Source organism: Drosophila novamexicana, unplaced genomic scaffold, assembly GCF_003285875.2.
Source record: "Drosophila novamexicana strain 15010-1031.04,08,12 unplaced genomic scaffold, DnovRS2.1 tig00000870-arrow-arrow-pilon, whole genome shotgun sequence".
NCBI classification, from domain to species: domain Eukaryota; kingdom Metazoa; phylum Arthropoda; class Insecta; order Diptera; family Drosophilidae; genus Drosophila; species Drosophila novamexicana.
In genome coordinates this window covers 1,321,078-1,335,466 of record NW_020824830.1, presented here as the reverse complement: position 1 = coordinate 1,335,466, position 14,389 = coordinate 1,321,078, and the positions used below count along the sequence as shown (strand labels likewise).

The 14,389-nt window shown below is 46.6% G+C and overlaps 5 protein-coding genes across 9 annotated transcripts; 1 reads left to right on the top strand and 4 right to left on the bottom strand.

Moving 5' to 3' along the window:
* Positions 1-252: 252 nt before the first annotated feature.
* Positions 253-9,015, bottom strand: LOC115764647 (methionine--tRNA ligase, mitochondrial). Of its 3 annotated transcripts, XM_030707820.1 has the most exons (6): positions 8,835-9,013; positions 8,487-8,767; positions 8,001-8,423; positions 7,664-7,928; positions 988-1,185; positions 253-802 (listed from the first exon to the last, which is right to left on the bottom strand). In XM_030707820.1, exons 1-6 carry the CDS (start codon positions 8,926-8,928, stop codon positions 312-314), a joined length of 1,752 nt encoding a protein of 583 aa, XP_030563680.1. In that variant the 5' UTR covers positions 8,929-9,013; the 3' UTR covers positions 253-311. The 3 variants fall into 3 exon arrangements, with proteins under 3 accessions (XP_030563680.1, XP_030563681.1, XP_030563682.1); XM_030707821.1 differs by lacking the exon at positions 8,835-9,013 and having other exon boundaries at positions 8,001-8,418; positions 8,487-8,627; XM_030707822.1 differs by lacking the exons at positions 253-802; positions 988-1,185 and adding an exon at positions 6,144-6,220 and having other exon boundaries at positions 8,835-9,015.
* A 487-nt stretch (positions 9,016-9,502) lies between these two features.
* Positions 9,503-10,395, bottom strand: LOC115764705 (tol-Pal system protein TolA-like). The gene has a single exon (XM_030707903.1). It carries the CDS (start codon positions 10,364-10,366, stop codon positions 9,551-9,553), a length of 816 nt encoding a protein of 271 aa, XP_030563763.1. The 5' UTR covers positions 10,367-10,395; the 3' UTR covers positions 9,503-9,550.
* Positions 10,396-10,869: 474 nt separating this feature from the next.
* LOC115764746 (uncharacterized protein CG45076-like) lies at positions 10,870-12,027 on the bottom strand. The gene is made up of 3 exons (XM_030707964.1): positions 11,951-12,027; positions 11,698-11,825; positions 10,870-11,642 (listed from the first exon to the last, which is right to left on the bottom strand). Exons 2-3 carry the CDS (start codon positions 11,773-11,775, stop codon positions 10,905-10,907), a joined length of 816 nt encoding a protein of 271 aa, XP_030563824.1. The 5' UTR covers positions 11,776-11,825; positions 11,951-12,027; the 3' UTR covers positions 10,870-10,904.
* On the bottom strand, positions 12,019-13,100 carry LOC115764747. Of its 3 annotated transcripts, XR_004018040.1 has the most exons (3): positions 12,959-13,100; positions 12,137-12,898; positions 12,019-12,078 (listed from the first exon to the last, which is right to left on the bottom strand). XR_004018040.1 is itself a non-coding variant. In XM_030707965.1 (2 exons), the coding sequence occupies exons 1-2, from the start codon at positions 13,057-13,059 to the stop codon at positions 12,196-12,198; spliced, it is 804 nt and encodes a 267-aa protein (XP_030563825.1). In that variant the 5' UTR covers positions 13,060-13,100; the 3' UTR covers positions 12,110-12,195. The 3 variants fall into 3 exon arrangements, 2 of the variants coding, with proteins under 2 accessions (XP_030563825.1, XP_030563826.1); XM_030707965.1 differs by lacking the exon at positions 12,019-12,078 and having other exon boundaries at positions 12,110-12,898; XM_030707966.1 differs by lacking the exon at positions 12,019-12,078 and having other exon boundaries at positions 12,112-12,906; positions 12,959-13,098.
* An 11-nt stretch (positions 13,101-13,111) lies between these two features.
* Positions 13,112-14,022, top strand: LOC115764748. Its single transcript, XM_030707967.1, has one exon. It carries the CDS (start codon positions 13,135-13,137, stop codon positions 13,924-13,926), a length of 792 nt encoding a protein of 263 aa, XP_030563827.1. The 5' UTR covers positions 13,112-13,134; the 3' UTR covers positions 13,927-14,022.
* The last annotated feature ends 367 nt before the right edge of the window (positions 14,023-14,389 follow it).

Below are 14,389 nucleotides of genomic sequence, written 5' to 3'. Positions count from 1 at the left end.
GATCCTTGTATCGGTCTAGGCAATTCCGCTCTTGGCGCATAATTAAGTGGATTTTAATGAGCGTCGGGCCAAGTGGAACCCCTGGTTAGTGCCACTGAATAGAATGGGCCCAGTTGCGTGCTGCTTGGATTTTGATTTGTGGCCACTTGGGTGGGCTATTTAGATTAAGCATACGCAGCGTGCCACAGAACCCAATTCATAAATGTCACAATGCGCAGCCAAATGAAAATATTCAGTGGAGAGTTAAGAGTTGAGTAACTACTCGAGTTTGGCTACAGTTTATTACGTTAGCTACGTGCCAGCCCGGACAGTCAAGACATTCTCGTTGTTGTCTTGCGCTCCTTTTTTGATTGGGTGCGCTTGACGTGCGACAGAGACTGTTGCTGCTGCTGCTGCTCGGCTGGTTTATTCTGATGTTCCAAAATGCGCTGGAATAAGTGTGCACTGCTCTGCTCATCCAGCTGGCGATTCTTGTGCACGCCGTCAGTGCTGGTCGTGGTCGTGGCGAAGCTCTCCTGCAAATGACGCCAGCTGCGCTGCGAAGTGGGCACGTTTAGCTTATCGAGCAGGCGGCTGGTCAGCTGCGGCATCATTGGCTGCAACACAATGCCACAAAGCCGCAACGCGTCCATTGTCATCGCGATTATTGTCTGAAGGCGTGGTGGATTGGGTGAGCTGCCGCCAGCCTTCAGCTCCCAGGGCTTGGCGCACTCAAAGAAATTGTTGGCCGCATGCAGCGCTGCAATGGCCGTGTCCGCCACCAAGTGGAAGTGATTGCCTTCGTAGTGCTGCTCACAGCGCCCTGTGAATGCAAATGGAAATAGAGGGCATTACTTTACAGTTCTCTGGCTGGCCGCACTAGCAAGTGCACTTGTCGCATAGTTATTGCCCGGAAGTGTGCTTGCTAGCGACATGAAGGCTACAAACTCCACTTAGCCACTTCGGAGCTGCTGCTTAAATATTAAAATGACAAGCTAGCTGGCTTACCCTCCAGCTGCAGCAGCGCCTCCTGCAACCGCTTGGCAGCATCCACGTCGTGCAGCAGATGTGGCAAGTGCTCGACATGCGGCTCCGGATAAATCTGTTGTGGATTCAGCGACTTGGCACACGCACGCGACAACAAATTTCCCAAAGTGTCCGCCAGCTCCGAGTTTAATATGCGCAGCGCCTTCACATGACTATAATCTGCAACGGATCAAAAATGTTAACCAGATTGAAAAAAAATACTACAACTAGCGGTAAAAAGACTTCTAAACGTTTGTGTCTCGCAGCTCTTTGCTGCTCATTAGAGCACATCACGGCTTTGGGGGTGAAACATGGCGTATGAGTGATGTCACTTTATCGTCAGCTAACTAAGCTGCAATGGCAAACATTTTGTTTCTAACTGCCAGCCACATGGGCTCCTGCCATACTGATTGTCCATTAAGGGGATTAGAACAACACAAATGTCAAAACAAACAAGTTAGCGTGCTCCAGTCGGGAGTGCCCGACTTAGGGATACCCTAAGCCAGGAACGCATGCCGCATCCGACAAGTGAATTCTTTCTTTTATACCAAATCCGAAGTCTTTAGCTCTATAGGCTCCCAGCGGTGCTTAATATCGACTCTTATCGATTTCTTTCCATTAGGGATAAATTTTCTATCGACAAGGCTATTTATGATGAGCAGGAAAATATATATATATATATTTATATTTATTTCTTCTACATTTGCACGAAACCCCCTTTACTCATTTTCAATGTTCAGGGTTCAGGGTTCAGGGCATAATATACGCTGTCTGCTAAATTCAAAGGTTGTTCGCCAGATAAACTTACGCTAAGTAAATACGACAAGGGAAACAAATACGAATGCAAGAACAAATCCGAATGACTATAATCGAAAGGGTCGCCACAGACTGCATACATGTTTCTGTACAGCAGCGAGTTTACAACTATGAACATATAAATGTTGTTGCCACAGTTTCGTTTGAAAATCGCATTTAAAAAAAGAATCTGCTACAAATATTTTAAGTCGCTTAGTGGAGCAATGTATTTAAGCCGTGTAAACCATTCGTACAGCGCGCACGACATGCCCTAGACCTTAAATGTAAGTGGGTATATGCATAGCTGTAGCTTGTATTTATAAGTATTTTGGGTGTGTAATATAAGTGTCGGACATTATCCGATTTATAAATAGAATCATGTCTGAAAGATCAAGACAAGGCAGATTCTTTGTTAGATAGGCTTTTCATGCTTTTATTTCAATATATATAATTGCGCAGCTTTTATATATCCGTTTTACCCACTATCCCGCAACGAAGAGATTCAATTATGTGTTCAATAAATGCCACCATTTATGGTATAAGATAATCATAGGGTATCCGCTCTTCGATCACTAACTACTGGACACAGTTGATACGCTTTTCCGGATGGCAGAAAGACTAAAGGCAATGCCAAATAAATAAATAAATAAATGGACAGCCATTAGCAATGTGGGTGCAATGTTTACCTTTAACAAATGCACAATGTGCCCAGCAAGAGCGAGAATAATAGTTACGGATCATTGCGCTGGACATAATTACGGACATCATTATCTGAACAAATGCGTTCAAAACCGCTTATGCAACCTGTGCAGTCCAGTATTGATTCACCTGCGTTTGGGGCAAGAGCTGGCAAGAGCTGCAGCTAGAGCAAGTGGCAACTATTTCGATTTGGATCAACTGACAAATCTGAATTTAGCATGCAACGCTAATTGAAAACACAGTGAAAACTCGCCTAACAGCCCTCTTGGACGGACTCTTCTCTCCTCTCAAACTATTATGAAACATGTCGTATTACCCTCTATTAGCCAAACACATTTCAAACATTGCCCAACGATTGCTGGCCACCCAAGAGAGTTTTCACTGTACACACTATGAAATTTGATTTCCATGAAGCAAACGAGTCGCAAACCCAATAATGACCACTAATCAATGCTGGCTAGATAGAATATTTTGACCATTTCTGGCGCAACAAATGGGCTGCTGACTCCACTTGGCAACAGCTGTTATTGGTAATTAAGAATTTGGCGCATTGGCCGCAGCTGTTGCACGCAATCAATTTCAGAAATGTGTGCTTTTTGATTGGCGGTTGCTTTTGATTTAAATTAAATTCCTAGGCTAATTAGTTTCGACCAGTGCAAATCATCGTGTCGATTCAACTAGAAGAATGCGTGCAGTGCACCGCACTGAAAGCTGCCGCCAACAACAACAACAATTGCACTTGTTATTCAAATATGCATAAAATTTGATGTGGTTTCGCAGTTCAGAGATTTGCGTTTCCCTGCCAAGAACTTGAGCACAGCACCGGAAGGTGAGCAGCTGTCGTGTGCTCGAATGCATATGCATGCGCATTACACCTGCATGGCTGTGCGGGTGTGTGTGTGTGTGTGTGTGTGAGTGTGTGTGTGAGTTTTGGCCACGCAACTGCAGCTGCCAAATGTGTGGCCTGCTTCTGTGCGCTCCACATCATTAATGCAATTGTATTGTCGCTGCTGGTGCACAACTTTTTGCGAAGTCAAGTTGCCAACCTACTGAATTTGAATGCCAAAAGTATCGTGAGTGTGCATGCACATTTATACACACACATATAAATACGTATACAACGAGGCTCTTGTTGCGGAACAAATGAATATGTTGGAGCACAATGCTAAACAGCCGGAGGATACCCTGTATGAAATAGGGGAATATGGTTACTTTCTTTAAGAACAACTTATATATCTACAAGTTATCAGTCTGACGTGAAATACATCTAGGTATCTTCTTGAATTCTCAAACAATTTACAGACAACATAAATGTATCTCTCTCTCACTCTCTCACACAATCCCTTTCTCTCTCTCCTTCTACTTTCCTCGGCTTGCATAGGAAGGAATTCTCTTTTCTCTCTCCCTCCCTCTCTCTCAGTCTTTTATTGAATTGTTTTACTTTCATAGTGTTTTATTTTTCATAGTTTTACCAAAAAACTAAGTGTTCATTTATAGATACTTGAACATAAACAAATATACTTTGAATGTATGCTCAGATTCCCTCTGTCTCTCTCTCTCTCTCCCTCTCTCTCTCTTTCACTCTCTCTCCTTAAAGCTCTCAGATATATCTGGATATTCAATTCTTTTTTGTGTTGGATTCTGCATCGTTTGACTGGCTACACACACTCTTCGCTCTATTTATAACTTTCGCTCTCATGAGAATATTCAAAGTCTCTTCTCTAAGCTGCGCTGCTGCTGCATGTGTTTTATTATAGTCAGGCATGCCCTTCGCCACGCTGATTATTAGAAATTTATGCAATTTACTCAAACGAGTGTTGAATTGAATTTTCAGAGGAGCAGCAGCATTTGATTTTCAATGCAAGAGCAATGAGTTTTCGGGTTGTAAATTGCATTCGGTGTAAATCAATTTCAGATGTCAATGCGAAATAGACTTAAGCCTCAGTCGACCCATTTGGCTGGGAATTATGTCAACTGGCGTTAGCTTTTAATGCGTAAATCGCGAAAGGCAGAAGACCCCTAGCACGTGTCGCATCAGTCATGGCAATCGCAATCAAAATCGTAATCGCAATACGGCCAACTCGGCCGGCCGGGCCATGTTGCTTTTAACTGCTTACGTGTGCAACTACAAATCGCAGCTCTCTGTTGCTGGCTCCGACAGGCGGTGCACTTAGGTCCTTTGGGACGCATACAGTGGCAGGTGCAACAGCACATGCCACAACTTTCGTAATTTCAACAATGTTCTGCACATGTTGCACAAGTGCACGTGACTGCCGCACAAGACAGCGGCAGGTGCTAAGACAAATGCTTGTCCATTTTTTATTGCCATAACCAAAAATATTAATTCCTTATGTGGCACATTCGTTAATTTTCCGACTTTTGCCTTAATGACGCTTGTCTTTTCCTGCTACTGCTCGCTGCAGCTGTGGCATCTGCCGCCAACTAACCTTGCCCCGAAATGCCGCAATGTGTTGTCTGTATGTGCCTCTTGCAAATTACATTACACTCAAAGTGTTGCAGCAACACTCTGCTGAAACTCTGTGGCAAGTTTGCCGCGGGGCAAGGCAGCGTCAGCCTGACAAGTGTCGCCGTCAAATATTTTAACAGTTTTACATGCAAAGACGCTCCGGGCGAGTCAGACAGAAGCTGGCTTAAAGCTCAGGCGCGTTTGGCATGGCAGGGCGAGAGGATGTTTGAAGATATTTAACTTTAAATGTTTGTTTTTATAACAAGAGTCTTCGTCTGAAGTGCCCTACAATACATATCATCCTAATTGCAAGCGTAATAATATATAGTTTAAAAGATAGTGCTCAGTTTAAAATATCCCGCAGGCGTCACTTATGCTAAGCTCCCCATAGAGGCGCTTTAACCTCTTTTCCGTAAAAGTGTCGCGATTGGACTGAAGATATTGCTAACTTATAATAAATCCCCATGCTATGGCTTCAGGGTAAAATATGGCGCCGATTAGCGATAGGCAAAGAAATTGAAAACATTTAATGGCATGCCCTTAGCGCTAATGCGGCAACTTAAACAGAAACATTAAAATTATAGCTGGAAGTTGGGACAGCAGCTGACAATGTGCACATATGAATGACATTAATTTATAAGCTGTTCCCACACCACAATTTAAGCTTGGCAGGTCCTTGAAACGGCGAATCCTTATGAAAGTGCTTGATGCTTAACTGCTGACTAACGCCTTTGGGGAATCGCATCAGTTTAGCTCAGCTGAGCTCCATTTATTTGCGCGTATTCTTTCTGCAATTCTATAAAGCTTGGCGGGGTTTTGTAGCACTTCGTCAGCAGTCGCCCGGACACTTTGGCCAAATGCAGTTACGCTGTCACAGCAGCAGCAACAGCAGCAGCCGGACAGCTTTGACAGTGGCGGACGGAAGTGAGCCGGCGGCGAGTGCAGCGACTGTCGTGACAGAATTTCAATATTAAATTGTTGGCAATGGCAATGAAAAGTTGTGCACTTAATGATGTTGCCCCTAATGCCGCTGATTGCGGCCCTGTTGACGGTTGTCGTCAGTCGTCATAAAAACGCGCTCAAATGCTGTTAGCTGATGGAACCGGATGTCGTCCATCAGCAGCGCCGTCGGGAATAAGCGTTCGCCATGCAAAACTTATTGCGATGTGATGGAAATGTTTGCCTCATTGGCCGCGAGCTGAATGTCACAGAAAGCGATTATGTGTGGGTTTGGCGCAAAGCTTCAGCAGTTCCCTGAAATCATATAGTCAATATTCAATTACTTTCCACAAAAAAAAAAAAAAAAGCACAGCTCAAAATTGCATAATTGAATATTGCGCAGTTGCCGAATTTTTTTTTTTTGCAAATTTCCCGCCGCTTTCTCTTAATATGCACAATATTAACGAAACACGCGCAAAATGCAATAAAAAATGCAATTAAATTAGCCGCAAGGCAACAGGCGAAACAACAAAAAAAAAATAAAGAAAATCAACCCTGAGCAGCTGCCCCAAAGACCTGAAACTCATCAACCAAAAACTGTTGAGGCAAATTGAATAAAGGTGAGGGCGTGGCCCGGGCCTGAAACCTGAAAACCGGCAAAGTCGGTAATAATTGAAAATAAAATTTAAATTCCTGCCAAACAGAAGCTCGTTGGCCATTAAGATTGCGAATCGGCGGCGTCCATTTATGCAAATTGAATGTCGAAAAGGTTATGGAATCAATCAAATCGCATCAAATGTGGGCGTGACAAGCAACAGCAGCAACAACAATTATAACAAAAACTAGGCCTAAAATTGATTTTAATGACTTCTGGGCGCGCGTCGAGGCGTGTTAATTGCTTTTGGCAAAATTATGTGAGTGCGTCTGACGGCCAATGCAGGGTGTCCATCAGCCAGCCTGGTTGCAAACAAAACAATTGGAATTAGTTTCTTGTCAATGGCCATGCTTTCACAAAGCTGCCCACAAGCTGATAATAGATTAAAGATCAGCATCAGCTCATTTCGGCATTAGAGTTCATTATGCCGTGTGATGGCTGCTTTCAAATGACTTTTACGGCTGACAGAGAACTAACAATTAAAGAGCAACTGGGAGTGGAGGAAGACAAACGACAAACTAATCATATCTGGCTGAAACTTGCATAAGCTTTGAAACTTTGGACAGACAGACGAGTGGGGCCCCAGCCTCGGGCTTCAGCCAGGGGTGCTCTTATGCAAATGCGCAAATCTTAAGCCAAGTTCAAGATACAAAAACTTTGCAAGCAAATAAACAAATGTCGGTTTGGCAGCAACAACATCAGCAGCAGCAGCAGCAGCAGCAGCGACAGCCCCTGCACCAGACCAAAAAGTTTTTCCCTGCTGCTTTGGCATCAAATTGAAATGCAAATTCAACTAAGGTACGAGCAAAACTAACGAAATCAGCAAAATGACGAAGGAGGTCCATATTTGCATACACAGAGCTATATATGTATGCATATAGATGTTGTGTTTTGCTGGTGCTCAGCCCAGCCCAGCCCACCCCAGTCTAGCGGGAGCTGGCCAGCAGGGTTGACTGCTCCATCAACAGCTGCGCTTGCTGATACAATGAAGTAAGCTCTTGTAGTAACCGCAGGCTGCTTTTTGTCATTCTGTCTGACATATTGCGAGCTCAGCAGCCGCAAAGAACAAAAGGTTCTCAGTTCTTTTAGGTGGGATTACTTACTGCCATCGCTGTGTGCCACGCCCTCGCGCAGCAGAAAGTAACGCAGACCCTCCATGGTATACTGTTGGGCTGCCTGCACGGGATCAACAACATTGTGCTTGCTTTTGGACATCTTCTGACCATCCACTGTCCAGTGCGAGTGCACATGTAGCTGCTGCGGCGGCGCCAGACCGGCGGCCAGCAAAAAGGCGGGCCAATAAATGCCGTGGAATTTAAGTATGTCCTTGCCAATGATTTGCTGTGCGGGCGGCCAATCGGCTAGATACTACAAAAGGCACAAATGGATCAAAAGGAAGGGATTAACATTGAGAGTGACTGCAAACTGGTGTTTGCATACCTGTTCGTTGGGATAGCCAAGGGAGCTGAGATAGTTAATCAGAGCATCTAGCCAGACGTACACGGTTTGGGTGTCATCATTTGGTACGGGTATGGCCCAGTGGACACGATTCGCGGGCCGGGAAACGGACACGTCGGGCAGCGGCTCACTGAGCGTATCGAGCAGAATCTTTTGGAACTTGGCTGGACGTATGCACGCTTCCTGCTGAACCCAATGACGCACATCGTCTTGGAATTGGCTCAAGCGAAACATGTAATTCGTTTCCTCAGTCCACTCCACCGGATGACCCGATTCCAATGAGTAGCGTGTGCCACTGGTCGCGTCAAGGCGCAGCTGCGACTCAGTCAGAAAGGTTTCATCCGATACGCAGTACCAACCGCTGTAGGCCGCCGAATAGATATGACCCCTCGACTGCAATCTGTGCTGTGGAGATTATAAGCTGATCATTGGACCTAGTGCAAGCAATGGGCAGCCCTTTCAACTAACCCAGAAGTGTGCCACAGCCTGTTTGTGTCGCTGCTCGGTGGTGCGTATGAAATCATCGTGTTCTATACCCGCTGCCCTAAACACGTCACGATAACGCGCCGACACCTCATCGCAGTACTGGCCCACGGGCACCTTGTGCGCAGCTGCCGCCTGTTGAATCTTTGTGCCGTGCTCATCCGTGCCCGTGCAGAGACGCACCTTGCGTTCCGGGTGCCGCAGTCGCTGGTATCGGCAATGCGCATCGGCTATAACCGCCGAGTAGAGATGCCCAATGTGTGGAGCTGAGCAAAAGAATTCGCATCAGTTCCAATCGGACTGTTATTTAATACACACGAGTTTCCTGCTCACCTGCATTAACGTAGAATATTGGTGTTGTCACATAGTGCGAGCTGCTGCAGCGTACGCCAAGCGCTTGTATGTACTTTACTTTACTAACTAACATTTTAAAGGAACTTTTTTTATATAATTGCGCGCACTTTAAATGTAAATAAAAATAACAATTTGCCGGCTGCTTTTGTAACTCACAGCTGTTACCAGAGTGCTGCCCATCGCTGGCTTAATCAGCTGTTATGTGCCCAACTTATGGGCAGCACTGCCACACAAGAGCCCAAAATAACGTAAGCGTAATCGTTATATATGTTTCTTATTTACGTTAGTGTGCAACAAACATTCGAATAACTTTATTTTCTTATGTCTTTTGTTACAACAGCCCAGCAACGCGTTTTTGTTTTCACACACACGATGGGGTAGGGAAATGTTAGCGTACAGTTACTGCAATGCTCGCTGTTAATATTTCCCTATTTGAATAATTGTGCACAAGCCCAAGTGGGGAAATGTTAGGCAAAATGTCAAATATTAACGGAAATTCAAAGCTCACGATTTCACTATTCCTAACCCCTGGCCTTCATAATTTCATAAAAGGTTAAGGCAAGGTTATTTTTTATGAAAATACAATTATAAATCAGAAAAAAGTGTGATCAATAAGCAAAAACGCAAACATGCTTGGACAAATAAATAACATAACAAAAATATAACAAAAAAAAAAAATCAATTCAATAGCAGATCTACTTTTTGGCTGCACAAGCGTATTTCGAAGATTTCTTGGCCTTGTGCCAATGATCGATCATTCGACGCGTTCTGGAGGCCTTTTGCTTGGCCTCGACTGCTGCACAGGCGGCCTTGTAGGCGGCTTTCTTGGTCTTCTCAAAGTCCTGCTTGGCTTCCGTAAGCTGTCGATATAGACTCTCCACCCGATTCTTGGCCGCTTCCAGGAGCTGGGTCTTTTCGGCCAGCTCCTGCTGTGCACCATTTGCCACGTTCTCAATGTTGACCAGATTCGCCGTGAAAGCGGCCACCAGACGCTTCATCTGGATGAGCTGCGCCTGCGATTCCGCTGCCGCTTGGGCAGCTGAATTGGCATTGGCCTGTGTGCTCTGAAGGGATGCGGTAATGTCTGCGACGACGGCATCTGCTTCGGACACTTCCTGATGCAGTTGCTCCACAATTTGCTGTTTGCCCGCGAGCGCTGCCTCTGCGGCACGAGCGGATTGAGCCGCCCTCTCGGCCAGCTCCTGCTTGACCTGCGTGGCAGCTGCCTCTGCGGCGGCCATTTGTGCATCACTGGCAGCCCTCGCCTCCTGCGCCGCCTTCTGTGCAATGTTCGATGCCTTGGTCTTGGGGTCGCTTCTCGACAACAAACTGCTTGCTTGCGATGGAGAGCAGCCCTCTTGTGGGCATACCGAATTTGAATCTGCGTCCAAGCTGGATTTGTCTGCTCCCCCAACGCCCCTCTCGTCGGATTCGACATAGCTAAAGCTATCCAACAATCTGATCGCCTGCAGCAATATGAGCGACAGGAGCAACACTTTCCGAGGAAGCATATTCCAAGCAATTCAGCTTTGACTCCGTTCAAACTCATTTGGACACTCAACGCAACATTGACTATGTTTTCATATACCTTGTCTAAAGGAATAGGGCAGCAAAAAGGTCACACATCGGCTAATATATTCCTGATCAGCATCGGAGCTTACTCTGGAGAAATACACTGATCTTATTATTCCATGCAAGCCATTGCGATTGGCTCTTCTTATTGGATTATAGTACACATAATCCATATCCAGGAAAAAATCCATGTGCACTTTTAACCCAACCGGTCACTTCACCAGATCGTGTTGAAAATCTTTGTTGGGAATCATATTACGACTATAATATCTAGTTAAACCAGTTCTATCCTGGTTAACCCCTCCCGCTGACCTTAGCGTGGATCCCGCTAGCGATCCAAGCCAATCTTTCGACGTGACGACTCAATAGGAGCAGCCCCTGTTCTGGCACCCAAGCTAGCTTAGAGTAATAGTTAGTAAGGCGTTTTTACCTGCAGAAAATAAACATATGAGCGTGCATCTTTATTGTAGTATATAATCAAAGAGAACCCTGTGCGGGTTCACCGGTTCGCCGTCGACTCCTTTGCGCCTTCTGCTTGGCCTCGACCGCCGAACAGGCTGCTTTGTAGGCGGCCTTTTTGGTCTTCTCGAAGTCCTGCTTGGCCAAGGCTAGCTGGCGGGCCAAGCTCTCCACCCGATTCTTGGCAGCTTCCAGGAGCTGCGTCTTCTCGGCCAGCTCCTGCTGGGCGCCATTCGAGACGTTCTCGATGTTGGCCAGATTCGAGATGGATGCCTGCACCAGTTGCTTGAGCTTGCCGAGCTGGGTCTTCGCCTCGTTGGCCGCATCATTGGCCGCTACTGCGTTCGCCTGTGTATTCTGTAAGGAGTTACTTACATCCTGAACGACAGCCTCCGCCTCGCGGTGCTCCCCATCCAATTGTTCCATGATTTGCTGCTTGCCCGCCAGAGCTGCCTCGGCCGCACGCGCCGATTGGAGCGCCTTCTCCGCCAGCTGAATTTTGACTTGGGATGCAGCCGCTTCCGCGGCTGCCATCTGTGCATCATTCGCCGCCTTCGCCTCCTGCGCCGCCTTCTGTGCAATGTTCGAGGCTTTGGTCTTGGGATCGCTGCCACCGAGCGACGACCCGCCGCCACCGGAGCCACAGCCCTGCTTGGGCTCACAGCCCTCCATGCCACCGCCGCCTTCTCTTCGGCCAGATTCCTCTTCCAGCCGCACCATTTCTGGATAAACAACGAGGTGACGTTTGCTGTAAGCCTGGCAGCCTACGTTAGTTACAAGCCTAGCTAGCATAAGGGAGAGTTCTACTGACCTTCTCGCGCGGCCTCATGATATAGCTGTGGGATATACAGCCGCAGTTAAGAAGCAGAAATATGGATATATAGAGCATTGTGCCGGCCGTTCTGAATACATTGTTTTCATATGTAAATGTCAAGCCGTCTGAAAGTTAAAACTTTTTTAGAATATACTTTCAAATCACATGGAACCTATTGAGTGGAAACGATATTTGTAGTCTGTATCCAGATCTTCACCTGTTGAGACTCTAAAATAAATTTATGAATCACCTGTTGACAACTCCGTCTCGCTATTCCTCGCGTTAAGATTGGGCCAAGTGTCTTTTGGGCAGCTCTTGAGCTCTCGATTCGGTAGCCCATCTAGACTAGTTCGTAGGAAATACTCTGACTGTCATAATCTACATAAAAAATATAAAAATATATATTCATGTTGAATGTAATAAATGCATAATTAACATCAGTATAAACAAAACAATCCAATAAAGTTGTTGCCACAGACTTGGCCTGTCGGCCGTTCAGTAGGGACTCAGGCGTCGACTCCTTTGCGCCTTCTGCTTGGCTTCGACGGCGGCACAGGCTGCTTTGTAGGCAGCCTTCTTGGTCTTTTCGAAGTCCTGTCTGGCCACCTGCAGCTGGTTGGCCAGATTTCCGACGCGATTCCTGGCCGCTTCCAGCAGTTGCGTCTTTTCGGCCAGCTCCTGTTGCGCACCCATCGAGACGTTCTCAATGTTGGCCAGATTCGTGGTGGCCGCCTGCACCAGTCGCATGAGGGCGGCCAGTTGGTTGCGTGCCTCGGCGGCGGCATCGTTGGCGGCAGCCGCATTCGTCTGCGTATTGTGCAGCGAGTTGTTCACCTCCTGGACAACAGCCTCCGCCTCGTGGTGCTCCATCTCCAGTTGCTCAACGATCTGCTGCTTGCCAGCCAGAGCTGCCTCGGCCGCACGTGCCGACTGAAGCGCCTTCTCGGCGAGCTCCACTTTCACCTGCGAGGCAGCAGCGTCCGCGGCTGCCATTTGTGCGTCATTCGCCGCCTTCGCCTCCTGCGCTGCTTTCTGTGCAATGTTTGAGGCTTTAGCTTTGGGATCGGTCTTGCTTAACGGATTGTTGCAAGTGTGGCTTCTGCTTTCCTCGCAGCCTTGTCCCTCGCCGCCGCCTTCTTTTTTGCCACCTTCCTCATCCATCCGCGCCAGATCTGGATAGATATCGAGGTTGCGTTTGCTGTAAACCTGACAGTTGGCGTTTTATTCGAACATGATGAAAACAAGGCGCTCTACTGACCTTCTCGCGTGGCCGGATGATATAGCTCTGGGATATGCAGCCAATATTGAGGAGCAGAAATATGGAAATATAGAGCATTGTGCTGACCTTTCCGAATTCATTGTTATAATCCGCAACTGTCAAGCGCTTTTTTGTGTTTTAAGTCTGAAAGTTAAAACTTTTTGTGAATACGGAAAATGAAACTATACTTTCAAATCATGTGGTTCATCATAATATCGTCTGTTACACAAATAGCATTCGCCCGGGACTACTCATCCCGCAGGGATTTGCGAAAAGCGGCTCGACACACGCGCTCCAAGCGCCTGCTGTCCCATGACAGCAAAGTCGTCGACGACAGAGAACATTATCAGGAAGATGGGGAGAAGAGCGAGTCCAGTTGTGACACGCCGCGGCCCAAGAGCAAAAGGATTAACACGAAATCCAACGGCACTGGCATCGCAATAAAAGCCGCCTTGGAGGCAAAGCAAGCCAACGATGATATGGCGAATGCGGTGAAGGTGGCATCCGATCGGATTAAGCACGAGTATGCGGACAAGGCGGCGGCAGCTGCCAAGGCGGCAGAGGCAGTGCTGGCAGGGAAGCAGCAGGTGCTCGAGCAGCTGGAGATGGAGGTGCGTGAGGCAGAGATCATTGTGCAAGAGGAGACACAAGAGCTGAGCTCAGCGGAGGCCAACAGCCAGCTGGCACTCAAAGCACATCGACAGGCCCAGGAGGAGATGAAGCTGCTCATCGCTGCCCTAAAGCTGTCCAGAGAGAACCATGACAGCGCCGAGCAGGTCTCCGCGGCCTGCCAGCAGTCACTGATAGATAAGACCAGCCTTCTGGATGCCGCCCAGAAACGCGTTGGCGTCCTGCTGCGCCAACTGAGCGAGGCCCGCAACGACTTTGCCAAGACCAAGAAGGCAGCCTACAAGGCACTGTGTGCGGCCAACGAGGCCAAGCAACGGATTGAGCGCGTCCAAGGCTGATCTATGTGAAGAATAGTGTATCCAAATGGTTTTGTTTTCTTCATCTACAGTCATTTACATATATATAAATATATTTTTTTACTAATCGATAATTGAATCAGAAACAATAGAAATCTCTACGTTTGAATTGAAAAGGGTAAAAGAGTCAAAGACAATTTGTGCTTGGTTTCGAGATTCCTTTAAGTACTTACCATACTTACCATACCTCTCATAATGATACGATATGAATATGAAATTCGAATAATATGAATAACGAATAATTATGCATATTTAATTAACACAAAAATGAGCGATATTGAATCTTGATCGAATGACGACTGCCAAACATTCAAAATACGTCAAAAAAATAATGATCAACAAATAGTTTATAAGAAATTAACTATGCAATTGATGTAAAAAGCTACATACTTCCCTGAACAACATATTTTTCAAGATGCATCTAAGATGTGAACGAAATCGGTTG

Bases quoted from the DNA above. Each gene is read 5' to 3' on its own strand.
- LOC115764748 (XM_030707967.1), top strand. From the start codon at position 13,135: ATGAAACTATACTTTCAAATCATGTGGTTCATCATAATATCGTCTGTT.
- LOC115764746 (XM_030707964.1), bottom strand. From the start codon at position 11,775: ATGCTCTATATATCCATATTTCTGCTTCTTAACTGCGGCTGTATATCC. The intron at 11,643-11,697 runs GTCAGTAGAACT...GTAGGCTGCCAG, and splicing joins TCATGAGGCCGCGCGAGAAG to GCTTACAGCAAACGTCACCT.
- LOC115764647 (XM_030707820.1), bottom strand. From the start codon at position 8,928: ATGTTAGTTAGTAAAGTAAAGTACATACAAGCGCTTGGCGTACGCTGC. The intron at 8,424-8,486 runs GTTAGTTGAAAG...TAATCTCCACAG, and splicing joins AGGCTGTGGCACACTTCTGG to CACAGATTGCAGTCGAGGGG. The intron at 803-987 runs GTAAGCCAGCTA...TTGCATTCACAG, and splicing joins GGCGCTGCTGCAGCTGGAGG to GGCGCTGTGAGCAGCACTAC.
- LOC115764705 (XM_030707903.1), bottom strand. From the start codon at position 10,366: ATGCTTCCTCGGAAAGTGTTGCTCCTGTCGCTCATATTGCTGCAGGCG.
- LOC115764747 (XM_030707965.1), bottom strand. From the start codon at position 13,059: ATGAATTCGGAAAGGTCAGCACAATGCTCTATATTTCCATATTTCTGC. The intron at 12,899-12,958 runs GTCAGTAGAGCG...TCAGGTTTACAG, and splicing joins TCATCCGGCCACGCGAGAAG to CAAACGCAACCTCGATATCT.